The 17,779-nt window shown below is 40.5% G+C and overlaps 1 protein-coding gene across 8 annotated transcripts in view; it reads left to right on the plus strand.

The window, feature by feature from the left end:
- The window catches only part of HYDIN (HYDIN axonemal central pair apparatus protein), a 415,179-nt gene that overhangs the window by 227,023 nt on the left and 170,377 nt on the right, over positions 1-17,779 (plus strand). For all 8 annotated transcript variants that reach the window (XR_013552530.1, XM_078438962.1, XM_078438955.1 and 5 more), the window contains 2 exons: positions 13,560-13,798; positions 16,657-16,930. Coding sequence is in view for 7 of the 8 variants with exons in the window: in XM_078438962.1 (XP_078295088.1) it covers positions 13,560-13,798; positions 16,657-16,930 (513 nt within the window). In the remaining variant the exon portion in view is untranslated. The remainder of the gene's footprint in view (positions 1-13,559; positions 13,799-16,656; positions 16,931-17,779) is intronic.

Genomic DNA, 17,779 nt, shown 5'->3' on the forward strand with positions numbered 1-17,779 from the left:
GCTCAAACTGAAAAATTAAGAAGTAGCAGTAGATGAGAGGAAGGCAAACATCAAAAGAAAAATGCAAATAGAATTGACAGTGGTTGCTTCCACTTAATGGACAACCGTGGAACTAATGGGGAAGGGTGGGAGAGTGGGTTCAAGGGACTACTGCTTTTCATATGTTTTTTTTTAGAACCATTTGACTTTGCAAATTATTTGTAGGTATACATTTCATAAAAATAGCACTTACAAATTTAAGTCATACTGCAGGACAGTATTATAGTATGCTACCATTTGTGTAAGAAAAAGTAGTACATGTGCAAATGTGCTTTTTTTTAAGTCATGAAGTATGTCTGGAAAGATATGCAGAAAACCAGTAACATTGGCTGCCTCTTGGGATGGCAGGTAGTGGCCATGAACAGACAGGAAAGAAAGAGACTCTTTTCCCTTATACTCATCTGAATTTTATACTGTGTACATGTATTATTTATTTACAAAGAAAAACTTCTTAGAAAGAAAGGAACTGGGAATGAAATGGAAGCAAGAGAGAAAACAAAATTAAAATTAAATGGACTCTAAAGAGAGTGATCATATCCTTTTAGGATGAGTTCTTTATTCAGTAAGTATTAGTGTGTGTCTTCTTGTTATTCAATTGACTTTATCCTTATAGAACAAATGGAGGAAGAAAAAAATCACTCATAGTGCCACCATGCATATAACCACTGTTAAACTTTTGATGTATATCTTCTGAAACGTTACTGTGTATGTGCATTTGTGCATTCTTACCCCCTCCCATGTGATAATACTATTTAACTACCAGCTATTTTTATTCAACAATGTAGTGTAGTCGCTTTTGATGTGAATTATTAAGAAATATCCATGTTCAGATCATTTTCAGTGACTGATTTTATTGCATCACTTGGCTCTACCACAGTTGATTTAATTAATCCCCTATTGGTAGTTTTCAGTTTTTCACCACTGTAAACAATGCTCATGTCCTAATTGCTGATCACATTCCTGTTTCCTTAGAGTAGACTTCTAATAATGCATTTCCTGGGTCATATGGCATGAACACAACTAAAAACCTTGATATAACATGAAATTATCTCCCAGAAAATGTATACCAGTTTATGGCCCATCCCCAACAGAGTTGAAGAATGTCACCCTCTCCCAGACCCTTGACAGAAGTTTATTTGTTCTTGCCAAATCTGACAGATGAAAAAAATGTTGTATTGTTAGTGTTTCTTTGGCTTACAGGTAAGGCTGAACATTTTTCACGTATTTATTGACCAAAAAATATTTTTTGAACACCCTTCCCCTCCCTGGTACTGTGCTAACTGTATCTAGAGGCATAAAAGCATATAGAATAGTCTCTTTCTTCGAAGAGTTTACAATCTCAAAACACAGAAATGAATCCACAACCTATACAGTACTACAATGCCCTGTGCTATGATATGTAACCACAGGGGAGGAAGTGATTAATTCCAATATAAAATTTAAAATGTTCATAGGTAAAACATTTGAGTAGAGACTTGAAGGATAAGGAGGAGGAAGTCAGGGAAATGGAGTGTACATTTCCAGAGTGTAGCCTAGTTAAGTGCAACGTTGAGTACAGTACACTTGGGAAGGGTGAGTGAGCTGGTGTGGCCGAAGCCAAGGGTGCATGTTGGAAATTGACAGTGCCTAGGAAGTAAGCCTGGAGAAGTGCGTTGGGGCCCTTTCCTGAAGAATTTGGGATAGATTCTCCAGACCAAAGCCTCCTGTCTGATATACCAGTCTTGATTGCAGGCCGCCATGTTTCAAACAGAAAAAGTGACAAATATCCACCATGAGCCCTGAAAATTATCCGTAACGTTTAGGAAGAAGTGTGTGTGTGTGTGTGTGTGTGTGCGTGTGTGTGTGTGCGCGCGCGCACGCACGTGTATGAGAATTCCATAGCATTCTCAAAGGGATAAAGAATTCAACATCACTGGTCCAGACTTTGGAGAGTCCTCCGGTATCTTCAGCAGGAGAGGAACAGGATCAGCCCTGTGAAAAAGAACCATGTCAATAATATGTACTGGGGAGGGCACATGCAGGAAGGAGAACTGGAAGTGAACTTTTGATAGGTAACATTAATAATACCCACCATTTATTGAGAATTTACTCTGTGGTAGACAAAGTGCTAGATGCTTGGCACCCCTTTTATTTCATCTTCAAGCAGCACATTTAAAAGATGAGGAGACTGAAACCTAGATTTTAATCCTGGATCACCTGGCTACCAATGGCAGAGTCCACAGTTGACCACCAGGTCATGTGACTTCAAAGCCCACTCTTTTAAACATTACCCTCTACTGCCTCTTTTGTAAAGCTCTGCCATCATTTCTTTTATACTTCCTCCCCTAATTTCCAGTTAATTGTCTTAACTAGCAAAGTGACTCACTTCAGGGAAGAGAATCAAATGACTCGAGATACCATTTAGCAGTTGAAAAGGAGAAAGGCCTTGGTGACTGTTCATTGTTCTTGTTCCACAAAGAACTGATCGTCCGCTGAGATAATAGTATTAATCCAAAGAAACCCCTAGCTCTGCACACTGGTTCCTGTTGTTATTTGTGTCTCCTCATTCCATGGAAGGAAATTCTTGCAGATTTCAACTGGCAAACAAATCATTCTGAAGAAAGTGCACAATTTTCTTCAAGCTTCATGGTCATTAGCACTGTGGAACAGGAGGTCTGCCTAAGTATATTCACTCTCATTTATTATTGAAATGACATGTGCAAACAATAGCATGCATTTCTATCTTTCATGGCAAATATTAAATACACCATAAGGAAACTTACAAAAGCTCCAGCTGTATTACCTTGGGAGCTGAGTGCTGCCTAAGAAGTGCACTGGTGCCTTATTGTCAAATAAAAAGCAAATGTTATCTTTGGACATGTGAAACCTCAGGGCATGGCACTAATCACCAGAGGGCATGGGATTCTGAATTGCAAAAGATTACCATCTCTCCATCTCTCATGGTTGTGTGCACTTGCTTGTGCTAACCTTCTGTATGCATTGTTCATGGGCTACTGTAATGACTCTGGCTTTTTACCCCCCAGTTCACAGAAAAACAAACAGAGGCAGCTGTTGCTAAAGTTTTGCTGGAAGGCTTAGGAAAGCTCATTTTTATCATCTTTTGAACAAATATGTGAAACCCCGTATTAGTTTTCTATTGCTGTGTAACAAATTACCACAAACTTAGTGGCTTAACACAGACAGATTTATTATCTCAGTTTCTTTTTTTTTCTTCAATATATGAAGTTTACTGTCAAATTGGTTTCCATACAACACCCAGTGCTCATCCCAAAAGGTGCCCTCCTCAATGCCCATCACCCACCCTTCCCTCTCTCCCACCCCCATCAACCCTCAGTTTGTTCTCAGTTTTTAAGAGTCTCTTATGCTTTGGCTCTCTTCCACTCTAACCTCTTTTTTTTCCCCTTCCCCTCCCCCATGGGTTTCTGTTAAGTTTCTCAGGATCCACATAAGAGTGAAACCATATGGTATCTGTCTTTCTCTGTATGGTTTATTTCACTTAGCATCACACTCTCCAGTTCCATCCATGTTGCTACAAAGGGTCATATTTCATTCTTTCTCATTGCCACATAGTATTCCATTGTGTATATAAACCACATTTTTTTTTATCCATTCATCAGTTGATGGACATTTAGGCTCTTTCCATAATTTGGCTATTGTTGAGAGTGCTGCTATAAACATTGGGGTACAAGTGCCCCTGTGCATCAGTACTCCTGTATCCCTTGGGTAAATTCCTAGCAGTGCTATTGCTGGGTCATAGGGTAGGTCTATTTTTAATTTTTTGAGGAACCTCCACACTGCTTTCCAGAGTGGCTGCACCATTTGCATTCCCACCAACAGTGCAAGAGGGTTCCCATTTCTCCACATCCTCGCCAGCATCTATAGTCTCCTGATTTGTTCATTTTAGCCACTCTGACTGGCGTGAGGTGATATATGGTGTGGTTTTGATTTGTATTTCCCTGATGAGGAGCGACATTGAGCATCTTTTCATGTGCCTGTTGGCCATCCGGATGTCTTCTTTAGGGAAGTGTCTATTCATGTTTTCTGCCCATTTCTTCACTGGGTTATTTGTTTTTTGGGTGTGGAGTTTGGTGAGCTCTTTATAGATTTTGGATACTAGCCCTTTGTCCGGTATGTCATTTGCAAATATCTTTTCCCATTCCGTGGGTTACCTTTTAGTTTTGTTGGTTGTTTCCTTTGCTGTGCAGAAGCTTTTTATCTTCATAAGGTCCCAATAGTTCATTTTTGCTTTTAATTCCCTTGCCTTTGGGGATGTGACAAGTAAGAAATTGCTACGGCTGAGGTCAGAGAGGTCTTTCCTGCTTTCTCCTCTAGGGTTTTGATGGTTTCCTGTCTCACATTCAGGTCCTTTATCCATTTTGAGTTTATTTTTGTGAATGGTGTGAGAAAGTGGTCTAGTTTCAATCTTCTGCATGCTGCTGTCCAGTTCTCCCAGCACCATTTGTTAAAGAGACTGTCTTTTTTCCATTGGATATTCTTTCCTGCTTTGTCAAAGATTAGTTGGCCATACGTTTGTGGGTCTAGTTCTGGGGTTTCTATTCTATTCCATTGGTGTATGTGTCTGTTTTTGTGCCAATACCATGCTGTCTTGATGATTACAGCTTTATAGTAGAGGCTAAAGTCTGGGATTGTGATGCCTCCTGCTTTGGTCTTCTTCTACAAAATTACCTTGGCTATTCGGGGCCTTTTGTGGTTCCATATGAATTTTAAGATTGCTTGTTCTAGTTTCGAGAAGAATGCTGGTGCAATTTTGATTGGGATTGCATTGAATGTGTAGATAGCTTTGGGTAGTATTGACATTTTGACAATATTTATTCTTCCAATCCATGAGCATGGAATGTTTTTCCATTTTTTTATATCTTCTTCAATTTCCTTCCTAAGCTTTCTATAGTTTTCAGCATACAGATATTTTACATCTTTGGTTAGATTTATTCCTAGGTATTTTATGCTTCTTGGTGTAATTGTGAATGGGATCAGTTTCTTTATTTGTCTTTCTGTGGCTTCATTATTAGTGTATAAGAATGCAACTGATTTCTCTACATTGCTTTTGTATCCTGCAACTTTGCTAAATTCATGTATCAGTTCTAGCAGACTTTTGGTGGAGTCTATCGGACTTTCCATGTATAATATCATGTCATCTGCAAAAAGTGAAAGCTTAACTTCATCTTTGCCAATTTTGATGCCTTTGATTTCCTTTTGTTGTCTGATTGCTGATGCTAGAACTTCCAACACTATGTTAAACAACAGCGGTGAGAGTGGACATCCCTGTCGTGTTCCTGATCTCAAGGAAAAAGCTCTCAGTTTTTCCCCATTGAGGATGATGTTAGCTGTGGGCTTTTCATAAATGGCTTTTATGATCTTTAAGTATGTTCCTTCTATCCCGACTTTCTCAAGGGTTTTTATTAAGAAAGTGTGCTGGATTTTGTCAAAGGCCTTTTCTGCATCGATTGACAGGATCATATGGTTCTTCTCTTTTTTTTTTATTAATGTGATGTATCACGTTGATTGATTTGCGAATGTTGAACCAGCCCTGCATCGCAGGAATGAATCCCACTTGATCATGGTGAATAATTCTTTTTATATGCCGTTGAATTCGATTTGCTAGTATCTCATTGAGAATTTTTGCATCCATATTCATCAGGGATATTGGTCTGTAGTTCTCTTTTTTTACTAGGTCTCTGTCTGGTTTAGGAATCAAAGTAATACTGGCTTCATAGAATGAGTCTGGAAGTTTTCCTTCCCTTTCTATTTTTTGGAATAGCTTGAGAAGGATAGGTATTATCTCTGCCTTAAACGTCTGGTAGAACTCCCCTGGGAAGCCATCTGGTCCTGGACTCTTATTTGTTGGGAGATTTTTGATAACCGATTCAATTTCTTCGCTGGTTATCGGTCTGTTCAAGCTTTCTATTTCCTCCTGATTGAGTTTTGGAAGCGTGTGGGTGTTTAGGAATTTGTCCATTTCTTCCAGGTTGTCCAATTTGTTGGCATATAATGTTTCATAGTATTCCCTGATAATTGCTTGTATCTCTGAGGGATTGGTTGTAATCATTCCATTTTCATTCATGATTTTATCTATTTGGGTCATCTCCCTTTTCTTTTTGAGAAGCCTGGCTAGAGGTTTATCAATTTTGTTTATTTTTTCAAAAAAACACTCTTGGTTTCATTGATCTGCTCTACAGTTTTTTTTTTTAGATTCTATATTGTTTATTTCCACTCTGATCTTTATTATTTCTCTTCTTCTGCTGGATTTAGGCTGTCTTTGCTGTTCTGCTTCTATTTCCTTTAGGTGTGCTGTTACAGTTTGTATTTGGGATTTTTCTTGTTTCTTGAGATAGGCCTGGATTGCAATGTATTTTCCTCTCAGGACTGCCTTCGCTGCCTTCCCAAAGCATTTAGATTGTCGTATTTTTATTTTCATTTGTTTCTATATATTTTTTAATTTCTTCTCTAATTGCCTGGTTGACCCATTCAATCTTTAGTAGGGTGTTCTTTAATCTCCATGCTTTTGGAGGTTTTCCAGACTTTTTCCTGTGGTTGATCTCAAGCTTCATAGCATTGTGGTCTGAAAGTATGCATGGTATGATTTCATTTCTTGTATACTTATGAAGGGCTGTTTTGTGACCCAGTATGTGATCTATCATGTTGAATGTTCCATGTGCACTTGAGAAGAAAGTATATTCTGTTGCTTTGGGATGCAGAGTTCTAAATATATCTGTCAAGTCCATCTGATCCAATGTATCATTCAGGGCCCTTGTTTCTGTATTGACCGTGTGTCTAGATGATCTATCCATTTCTGTAAGTGGAGTGTTAAAGTCCCCTGCAATGACCACATTCTTATCAATAAGGTTGCTTATGTTTGTGAGTAATTGTTTTATATATTTGTGGGCTCCTGTATTCGGCGCATAGACATTTATAATTATTAGCGCTTCCTGATGGATAGACCCTGTGATTATGATATAATGCCCTTCTTCATCTCTTGTTACAGCCTTTAATTGAAAGTCTAGTTTGTCTGATAGAAGTATGGCTACTCCAGCTCTCTTTTGACTTCCAGTGGCATGATAAATAGTTCTCCATCCCCTCACTCTCAATCTGAAGGTGTCTTCAGGTCTAAAATGAGTCTCTTGTAGACAGCAAATAGATGGGTCTTGTTTTTTTATCCATTCTGATACACTATGTCTTTTGGTTGGTGCATTTAGTCCAATTCAGTACATTAGTACATCAGTACAATTAGTACATTAAGTGTTATTATAGAAAGATACAGGTTTAGAGTCATTGTGATGTCCGTAGGTTTCATGCTTGTAGCGATGTCTCTGGCACTTTGTCTCACAGGATCCCCCTTAGAATCTCTTGTAGGGCTGGTTTAGTGGTGACGAATTCCTTCAGTTTTTGTTTGTTTGGGAAGACCTTTATCTCTCCTTCTATTCTAAATGACAGACTTGCTGGATAAAGGATTCTCGGCTGCATATTTTTTCTGTTCATCACATTGAAGATCTCCTGCCATTCCTTTCTGTCCTGCCAAGTTTCAGTAGAGAGATTGGTCAAGTCTTATAGGTCTCCCTTTTTATGTTAGAGCACGTTTATCTCTAGCTGCTTTCAGAATTTTCTCTTTATCCTTGTATTTTGCCAGTTTCACTATGATATGTTGTGCAGAAGATCGATTCAAGTTATGTCTGAAGGGAGTTCTCTGTGCCTCTTGGATTTCAATGCCTTTTTCCTTCCCCTGATCTGGGAAGTTCTCAACTATTATTTCTTCAAGTACACCTTCAGCACCTTTCCCTCTCTCTTCCTCCTCTGGAATACCAATTATGCGTATATTATTTCTCTTTAGTGCATCACTTATTTCTCTAATTTTCCCCTCATACTCCTGGATTTTTTTATCTCTCTTTTTCTCAGCTTCTTCTTTTTCCATAATTTTATCTTCTAGTTCACCTATTCTCTCCTCTGCCTCTTCAATCTGAGCCATAGTTGTCTCCAATTTATTTTGCAACTCATTGATAGCATTTTTTAGTTCCTCCTGGCTGTTTCTTAGTCCCTTGATCTGTAGCAAGAGATTCTCTGCTGTCCTTTATACTGTTTTCAAGCCCAGCGATTAATTTTATGACTATTATTCTAAATTCACTTTCTGTTATATTGTTTAAATCATTTTTGATCAGTTCGTTAGCTGTTGTTATTTCCTGGACGTTCTTCTGAGGGGAATTCTTCCGTTTCGTCATTTTGGATAGTCCCTGGAGTGGTGCGGGACTGTGGGGCACTTCCCCTGTGCTGTCTTGAATAACTTGGTTTGGTGGCTGGGGCCGCATTCAGACCCAATATCTGCCCCCAGCCCACCGCTGGGGCCACAGTCAGACTGGTGTGTGCCTTCTCTTCCCCTCTCCTAGGGGCAGGAGTCACTGTGGGTGGCATGGCCCATCTGGGCTACTTGCACACTGCCAGGCTTGTGGTGCTGGGAATCTGGCGTATTAGCTTGGGTGGATCGGTAAGGTGCACAGGGGCAGGAGGGCCAGGCTCAGCTCGCTTTTCCTTCGGAGTCCCGCTTCGGGAGGGGCCCTGTGGCACCAGGAGGGAGTCAGACCTGCCGGAGGGATGGATCTGCAGAAGCACAGCGTTGGGTGTTTGTGTGGTGCAAGCAAGTTCCCTGGCAGGAACTGGTTGCCTTTGGGATTTTGGCTGGGGGATGGGCGAGGGAGATGGTGCTGGCGAGCACCTTTGCTCCCCGCCAAGCTGAGCTCTGTCGTCCGGGGCTCAACAACTCTCCCTCCCATTGTCCTCCAGCCCTCCCGTTCTCCGAGCAGAGCTGTTAGCTTATAACCTTCCAGATGTCAAGTCCCGCTTGGTGTCGGAACACACTCCGTCAGGCCCCTCCGCTTTTACAAGCCAGATTCGGGGGCTCTGCTTGGCCGGTGGGCCACCCCTCCGCCCCGGCTCCCTCCCGCCAGTCGGTGGAGCGCGCACCGCCTCTCCACCCTTCCTACCCTCTTCCGTGGGCCTCTCGTCTGGGCTTGGCTCCGGAGACTCCATTCTGCTAGTCTTCTGGCAGTTTTCTGGGTTATTTAGGCAGGTGTAGGTGGAATCTAAGTGATCCGCAGGACGCGCCGTGAGCCCAGCGTCCTCCTACGCTGCCATCTTCCCAGGATCCCCTTTTATCTCAGTTTCAATAGGTCAGAAGTCTGGCAATGAGTTGGCTGGATCCTCTCGTTAGGCTCTCAAAACACTAAAGTCAAGGCAGTGGTAGAACTGCATTCTCTTCAGGAGGCTTAACTAAGGAAAGGTTCACTTCTAGGCCCCCTCAGGTTGTCGGCAGAATTTATTTCCTTGCAGTGAGAGACTGAGGCCCCCCCTTTTTTCTTGCTAGCTGCCCGCTAGGGTCTGCACTCAGCTGCTGTTGAAACACCCACAGCCCCCTGCCATGTAGTCCCTTCCATAGCCCCTCTCACACTTGAAGTCTTTTGACTAGGAAGAGCCCGATCACTTCTAAAATCTCATCGGATCCACCAACGATATTCTCCCCACCTTAAAGTCAATGGATGTAGGATCTTGACTTCATCTGCAAAATCCCTTCACAGCAGCACATAGATTATTGTTTGATTAAATAACTGGGAAAGATAACTATACATCAGGAGATAAACATCTTGGGGGCCACTTGCAGTTCTGCCTGCCACAAACCCTTACAAGCTCCTTCTCTTCTGGCAAGAGTATTGTATGTTATATGCTTTCTTAGCATCCATCTTTGTTTTCTCAGTTCTATAATCCATATATTTAGCAAATACTATGGAGCCCATAATTATGTGTCATGTGGAGCATTTCATATTTTGGTAAAATGATGACAGTAGCTAGGACTTTCTATTTGTCAGACACTATTCTGAGTTTTACTCACATTACCTCATTTAAATATTACCACGGTGCTATGCAGAAGGTGCAGTTGGTGTCCCAGGCTACAGATGAGAAAACTGAGGCCAGCCATGGTTAAGTGACACGCCCAAGACCCGACAGTCAGAACCCAGTGGAGCTGGGACTTAAACCCACATCGCTTTTCCTTCAGAGCCCTCCCTCCTAACCTATTTCCATCAGTAGTTGTCTTACTATATTGTAGTTTTGAAAGATTATGGAATGTTCTCCATAGCTATGCTGATTATCATTCATCCACTCCTTTTCTGTCAAATTTGTCACCTAATAACAGAAAATGTCACATATGCCAAGTTCTTCCTAGTAGCAAAGGACATCCCCCAAAAGTCAAATAGCAAAGAGACACAGGGGTGTTAGAGCAACTAGTTTAAAGGTTGACTTTGGGTGAGGACAGTCCAGTACCTTAGCAGTTGGTGTTTTAGTGTTCCTTGTTCGTGGATTCTATGATATACTTTGCTGCCTGGTTTTATGCCAAACATTGATTAATAACCTTCATCAAAAAGAAAACTCACCAATTCAGCCCTGGAGAGCAACTTTGTGTCTTCTTTCCAGAGCAGCCAACCTGTGTCAGCAGGAATCAGAATAGAAATGGTACCCATCCATTGAAAACTAATGTCCCCTGACCTGAAATACCACTTATACTGGTGACACCCTATCTTCATTGTGAACAGAGGACTGACCTATGCTACTGGCTAGGGGAGGAAAATAAATGGTTATAAGGGGAAAGATGACATTGACAGAACCCTCTTCTGAAAGACATTTGCTTTTTTTTTTTAATATGAAATTTATTGTCAAATTGGTTTCCATACAACACTCAGTGCTCATTCCAGAAGGTGCCCTCCTCAATACCCATCACCCACCCTCCCCTCCCTCCCACCCCCCATCAACCCTCAGTTTGTTCTCAGTTTTTAACAGTCTCTTATGCTTTGACTCTCTCCCTCTCTAATCTTTTTTTTTTTTTTTTGAAAGAAGGAGAAAAATGGCACCAATTTATGTTTTAATTGTAAGCTGGGTCTCAAAAATGAGTAAAACTATGTAGAGTGCTCCAAGGCCACTAATTTGGGAACAAGGGCCAACAGCTGAGATCATCTGGCCTAGAACTTCCTTATTTTCTCTTCTTGCTGCCCTTCTATTTGTCCTAACAACAGGTAGATAGGAACTCCAGGTCTGCAATCCCCATAGGAGTTGAAATGCCAAGTTATGTGCCCACTTCTGTGTTCTGATGGTGTAAATTCTTCGCCTTCCAAAATCTGGGATCCAGGGAAGTTGGGGGAAGACTTAAGGATCTGGTAGTAGACAACCATCAGGGTGGCTTTAACAGCAAGTAGCTAGCAGTTCACCACAACCGTTCCCTTTTACTCTTAGATTCAGAGCCAGATGACATTTCTCAGCCTTTTTTGAAGCTAAGGTGGCTGCCTGAGTTGTGTACAGTGGAAGTAGCAGAAGTGATGTGTGACACTTCCAGGGTTGGTACATAAAATCTCAGCAAGTGACTCTCCCTCCTCTTTCTTCTCTTCTTGGTCAGCTGGCTGTCATTATCTAGGGTGGCTGAGATGCTTCAAGTTAAGCATGTTACAATAAAGGTTTTCAATATCCTCTGCTCTGAAGAAGCATCTTGTTCTTTAGGTGTCTGCCCCTGAAGTGCCTTTACCCCAGCCTCTTCTGACTCACATTTTTGTTGTTTACATGGGAAAGCAAGAACATCATAGGTGTGTTTAAAAGTGACTTGCACACAGCTAAAGAAAAAATTAGTGAACTGGAAGATAGCTCAGAACAAATACAAAATGAAACACAAAGGGCAAAAGAATGGAAAATGCAGATGGGAGTCTGCAGAGACAGAGAGGACATATCAGAAAAGTCACATACATTCAAGGAAAAGAGAAAGAAAATGAGGCAGAGACAATATTTAAACAGATAATAGCTGAGAAGTTTTCAGAAATAAGAGATATCAAACCACAGATTCTAGAAAAGTAGCAAATTCCAAGAAGGATATGCAAATAAACTAACTACATACCATACGGAGAACCTGCCCTACACACAATTAAACATAAAGAGAAAATCTTAAAAGCAGCCTGAAAAAACAGATAAATTACCATCAAGGAAGCACAATTTATATTTTTAGATTAAATAAGCATTAGTCATTTTTTTATGACTTGACACCTTAACCAAAATCTTAACTTTGGAGCCTGATTGTACTATATGAGATTTTCTTCTAAAGGTGGGATGCAGGATTTGAAGGGCTGTTAAATAAAGAGGGAGCTTCAGTTTATTCTATTTATCTCCAAGGGAGTGGACCAAATTCCAATGTTGTGGAAGGTACAAAAAAAGTATATCTCCACTTTACATAAGGAAGAGATATGTAACAATTTGAGGTATTAAAATCTGGGGTAAGTTACCTTAGATGAGAATTGAGTTTTCTAACGTCAAAGGCAGATACATTAATTCATTTGTCATATATTTATTAAGCATCTACTATGTTCCAGGCATAGTTGCAGGTGCTGGGGATATATCAGTGAACACAAACAAGAACAAAAAACATAAACATCCCTTCTATGGAGAGCATATATCCTAGTACAAGGAGACAAACAAACATGAAAAATAAGTTAATTGTGCACTAAATTAGAAGATGATAAGTGCTAAAAAAAAAAAAACAGAACAGGGTAAAGGGGATCAGGAGGACTCAGGGAAAGTTTGAAATTAAAAATGTGATGTGCAGGGTAGGCTTTGTTGAGAGATATCGTTTGGCCAAAGAAAGACTTTAGAGAGTAAAGAATGAGCTATGAGGGTCTACATGGTTAAAGGAAACAGATTAGTGGGCATCACTTCCAACTCTAGAATTTAACCCTGTCATATATTTCAAAATAAGTTTGGAATTTTAGCAAACGAAATTCCATTGATTATTATGAAATAATATAAATCAAGATGACTTCCTACATTGTGTTTATTAATGAAAGCTGTTTATCCTCACTATAACATCATAGACACTTTGCACTTGAAAAACATTTGCTTTAAAAATTACAAGTTCCAGGGGTGCCTGGGTGGCTTGGTCGGTTAAGCGTCCGACTTCGGCTCAGGTCACGATCTCATGGTCCGTGAGTTCGAGCCCCGCGTCGGGCTCTGTGCTGACAGCTCAGAGCCTGGAGCCTGTTTCAGATTCTGTGTCTCCCTCTCTCTCTGCCCCTCCCCTGTTCATGCTCTGTCTCTGTCTCAAAAATAAATAAACGCTAAAAAAAAAAATTAAAAATTACAAGTTCCAGGAAGGATGTTGTACCTTCTGCTGGTATCTCAGAATTTGGAGATTAGAGCAGATAATTAGCATAAGCTTGTTAGAGAACTGGACTGTCATCTTGAGAAAGAGATGTAAAGAATCTTCACAGAGCATTCAAAAGTAGAATTGTAGGTTTGCTCTTCAAAATCACATTGCGTTTTGAAAAAAAGAAAAGCCAACAAATACCCAGCTGCTTTGATTCAAAAAAATAATGTTTGTCTCTGATGTTCAGTTCTGCAGTGCCAGTCACTTGAACTATAGAGGGCTTTGACATGTGCAGAATGAAAAGCCAAGAATATCTTCACTGTTAACTTGTACTCTTGTGTTGCAGGCACACAAAAAATCCCTTTGGACAATTGAACCCAATGAAGGCATGGTTCCCCCGGAAACTGATTTTCAGCTGACGCTGACAGCCAACCTGAATGACATACTGACATTCAAAGACACAGTTATTTTGAGCATAGAAAATAGCAACACCTACCGGATTCCTGTCCAGGCTTCAGGAGTTGGTTCCACCATTGTTTCAGATAAGCCCTTTGCTCCAGAGCTCAATTTGGGAGCACATTTCAGGTAGGGAAATACCCTGGACTGATTCTTCCAGATACTACGTCTGTTTCATAAACTGAGCATCACCTCTACTTTGAAAAATTACTTTCAGTAAATAGAACTAATGTCTTCAGCCCCCCTCCCTTTTCCCATCTTCACTTTACCCCCTCCAAATGGGTACATCAGCCACAAGAAGGCCTTTCCTAGGCACAGTGTAGTTGCATTTTCCCAGCTGTGTCCCTCTACACCAGAGAAGACATTTATAGAAGTGCATTTTTCTTTCAAACATACAATGGCTTCTTCGTGACAAATTTAGTGTCTCGATCATGATTCCTCCTCTTTAATTCCATCTGACACATTGCTAATTCCTCTCCATGACCGTGGAAAATACAGATATAACTTGGTGGTGACCTAAGTACAGTATAAGTAGGAAGGCTGAAAATTTATTGCAAATGTATATTATCTGGTGTTGCAGAGCCAGTCATTTTGTTTTGTTTTGTTTTATGTCCTCTGCTCATCTCCCCACCAAAGCACCAACAAATGAGATGCTTGCAGTTGGCTCCTCCTGAAAAGCTAGAGAATCTCAATATTTAAATAAAAGGTGGTACAGTATAGATGTCTCTGAGCAGAACAGCCTAAATGTGTGTCTCTGAAAGTGTATGAGGTTTGAATGCTAACAGTGGAGGAGACATTTGGGGGGTTATTCATGGCTCCTCATCGGAGTCACATGGCTGCCACTCGTTGATTCTTGGGGCCAGTTGAATCTGGCCTGTCTGTTGCAGTACTGTGAGCAGGTCTCAGAGGGGTGCTCCTGCCTTGTGGTGTAACAGGTCGTGAAACCAAGATGGACACTGTGCTTAGAGAGGATGTACCTGACAAAAACCAGTTGGGAGCCCTCCCCACAAGCCCATCCACACCTCCTTTCCTCTGCTCCATCTACAACACATGACACTTGATTGAAAATACATTAACCAGTAGGAATTAAGTAACAGGCAAGTCAGATAGTTGAATTGCACATGTTTTCAGACAAACATCCAATTACAGTTTGGGTGTCAACTGGATATAAAAATACTCCTCTCCACCCATCTGTTGGCCATAAGCTAGGGCGTTTTTTCATTGCATACCATGCTTCTATTTCCAAATTTCTTTGTTAAGTGCACTCAAATATAATTATAGAAAACAATGTACTGCAAGCCAGATTTAATTACATGTTCTCCTTAGTCTACAAATAGTGTCAAATAGCCCCAAAGGATATTCTGACACTCGCCTAGAAATGGAGGGTTAGCTAATAGTTTCCTGTGAATGTAGAAGCAAACTGCAGCTTTTAGCTGCCAAGTTTTCCTCTGGCTAAGCTCTATAGTTATTCTTTTTGCCATAAAATCATGATGCCAGCAATCTCCAGAAGAATGATCAAAAGCAGGGGTGGGCAAACTGCAGCCCACTGCCTTTTTCTATAAATAGAGTTTTATAGGAATACAGCCATGCCCATTCCTATACATACATTCTCTATGGCTTCTTTCACACTACAGTGGAGAGTTGAGTTGTTGTGACAGACCATGTGGCCCAAGAAGTCTTACGTATTTATTATTCATCCCTTTATAGAAAAAGTTTGCCAAACTTTTGATCATAAGGGTCTGAAGAAATACCCATATGCCACCTTTTCTGACTACATATTTTTGGGCAACTCCCTTAAATTTTCAGAGCTTCTATTTCTTTATCTATAAAATGAGAACAAACATACTTATTATTACCGTATTGCTGTGACAGTTGAAATATGTACTGTGTACAAGTGACAGATACACTGCCTACAGTTTATATTATTTATATTATATATCGTATATTATTTACACATATAATTTATATGTTTATATTATTTATTATTATATTTATTATTTCCCCAAAGCCTGGACTTAGCCATGAAGTCAAACTACTCCAATAAGCATGCTCTGTAAATACCTATTTAGATAGAAATGGTTACGCCTGACAATCGGCAAATATTCCTTATTATTTATTTATTATTTATGCTTCAACTCACTTATTAGTATATGATAGTATTTCTAATGAGGAACAGAGGGGATGAAATCTCAAAGCCTAATAAGATTTTAAAAATAAAAAACAGTGCCAAGGTGAGTCTTCTCCCTGAGAAAAAAATAATTTAAATAAACTTATAAATCAGTTTTGTTTTAATTCCAAACAAAATCATGTTTGAACCAAGTCCAAGATCTCAGAAATCCCAGTGTCTTGCAAAGAGCCAGACAATCAAGAGGTTCTTAATAAATGTTCATGGAATAGATGAATGAATGAACAAATGACTTGATGAATGAAATAGCATTTTTAAAGCACTCCTCTGAGAAAAATGACCAATCCAGGTGATGTTCTGGTCCATGGTACAGTCCCCTTGAGCTTTGGTCAGGCTTGGAGGATGTGCTTGGCTTCCCTTCCAAGTTCCCTTCAACTTGAGCTCGTCACAAGAGATTTCATTCAGTCAGTAGAAATACACTCAATACAATTTGAAATATATTTCTCCTCCAGTAGGTATTTTACTTTCCTTTCACTCCTTAGAACCATTTATCATAAATTAGAGTGATTTTTGCATATACTGTGTCTGTGTTTATATACCACTTCCCTGGTGGTGGAAACTCAGGGACCAAACCCAGGTACTGGACTCCAGTCTCTGGACTCCATAAGTAGATACTACCTCGTTCCCTTACTGTGGCAGCTCCTCATAGCATCATGATGTAGCATTCCTAAATTTTTAAAAATAAAGAGTATTTCATTACTTACCTTTTAAATACTTTTCAGAGGAGAAAAATCCCAAGGGTGTGGAGCTGAACAGAACACCCCAAGTTGAGCCCTCTCAATTCCTGCCTCCTCTTTTGCAGCCTGGACACCTATTATTACCGCTTCAAGTTGACCAACAAGGGACGTCGGGTCCAACAGTTGTTCTGGATGAACGAAGATTTCCATCCACAGAACAAGCTGAGCAAGAAGGGCCTGGCTAAGAAGGGACTTGCTAAGAGCCAGCCCCGACCCCGGCACTTCCAGGAGCCCGGCGCCCCACAGAACCCCGTGTTTCAGATCCACCCAGTCAGAATGGAGCTGTACCCAGACCGGACGATCGATGTGATACTTGAAGGCTATTCTGCTACTCCCAGGGTAAGAGGACAGCACTCTTAGAAGCCATTTTCTCCTAAATAAATCTTTGCTGTATTTCTAAGGAGAGTCCCTTAACATTTATCTGAAGAAAGGATGCAGTTTTCTCAAGGTTTTCACACAGCACTGAGTTACCATGGCAGCACCTATTGCTTCCAAGATTCGGCTCTGCTCAGTTTTTTGTTTGTTTCTACAGCTACCATGATCCCAACCCTAAAATACCATTTAAAGTAGGTTCTCATCCCCAGGATCAGAGGGACATCCAGCATTCACCCAAAGCTAAACCTCCTCTTAACACATAGCAATATTAATTTCCTATTTATTCAAAAAGGATGTTTTTAGAGACACTCAGCTGCCTCTGCTCTCCAGGTGTTGGGACATCCTTGGCCCCTTTCCTCTCAACCTGACACAACAGCTTCCTATTTGTAACCATCATCTTGTTATGTATCAACTAAAAAGCTGAGTTACCTTCAGCAACGTGCTTGTCCTGCTCATATTTATATTATCAACATTCTGCTTTAAACATTTAAGCAGCTCCAAAACATGTGCCTATTTATTCCTATTCCCTCATGGAAAATCGAAACCATCAAAAGCACAAAAGAAACTTCCCAAATCACTTACGAGCCTCTTCTACCTCACTAGTGCAGACTTTATGGATGAGAAATGATCATCCTTGAGCTCCTGCTGGGGTCACTGAATTAGGAGGTAGTACTGGATTTTCCCTCATGAGATAGGAAACAATGGAAACTTGTCTCCCAGTAGACAAGATGGGAAAGCTCGCCCACAGCTTAGGTCCTCTAGGGTGGCAGGTTCACTTGACTTCATTTGCATTGATTCTTCACAGCACACGTT

The sequence above is a fragment of the Panthera onca genome, chromosome E2 (genome assembly GCF_046562875.1).
Source record: "Panthera onca isolate mPanOnc1 chromosome E2, mPanOnc1 haplotype 2, whole genome shotgun sequence".
NCBI classification, from domain to species: Eukaryota; Metazoa; Chordata; class Mammalia; order Carnivora; family Felidae; genus Panthera; species Panthera onca.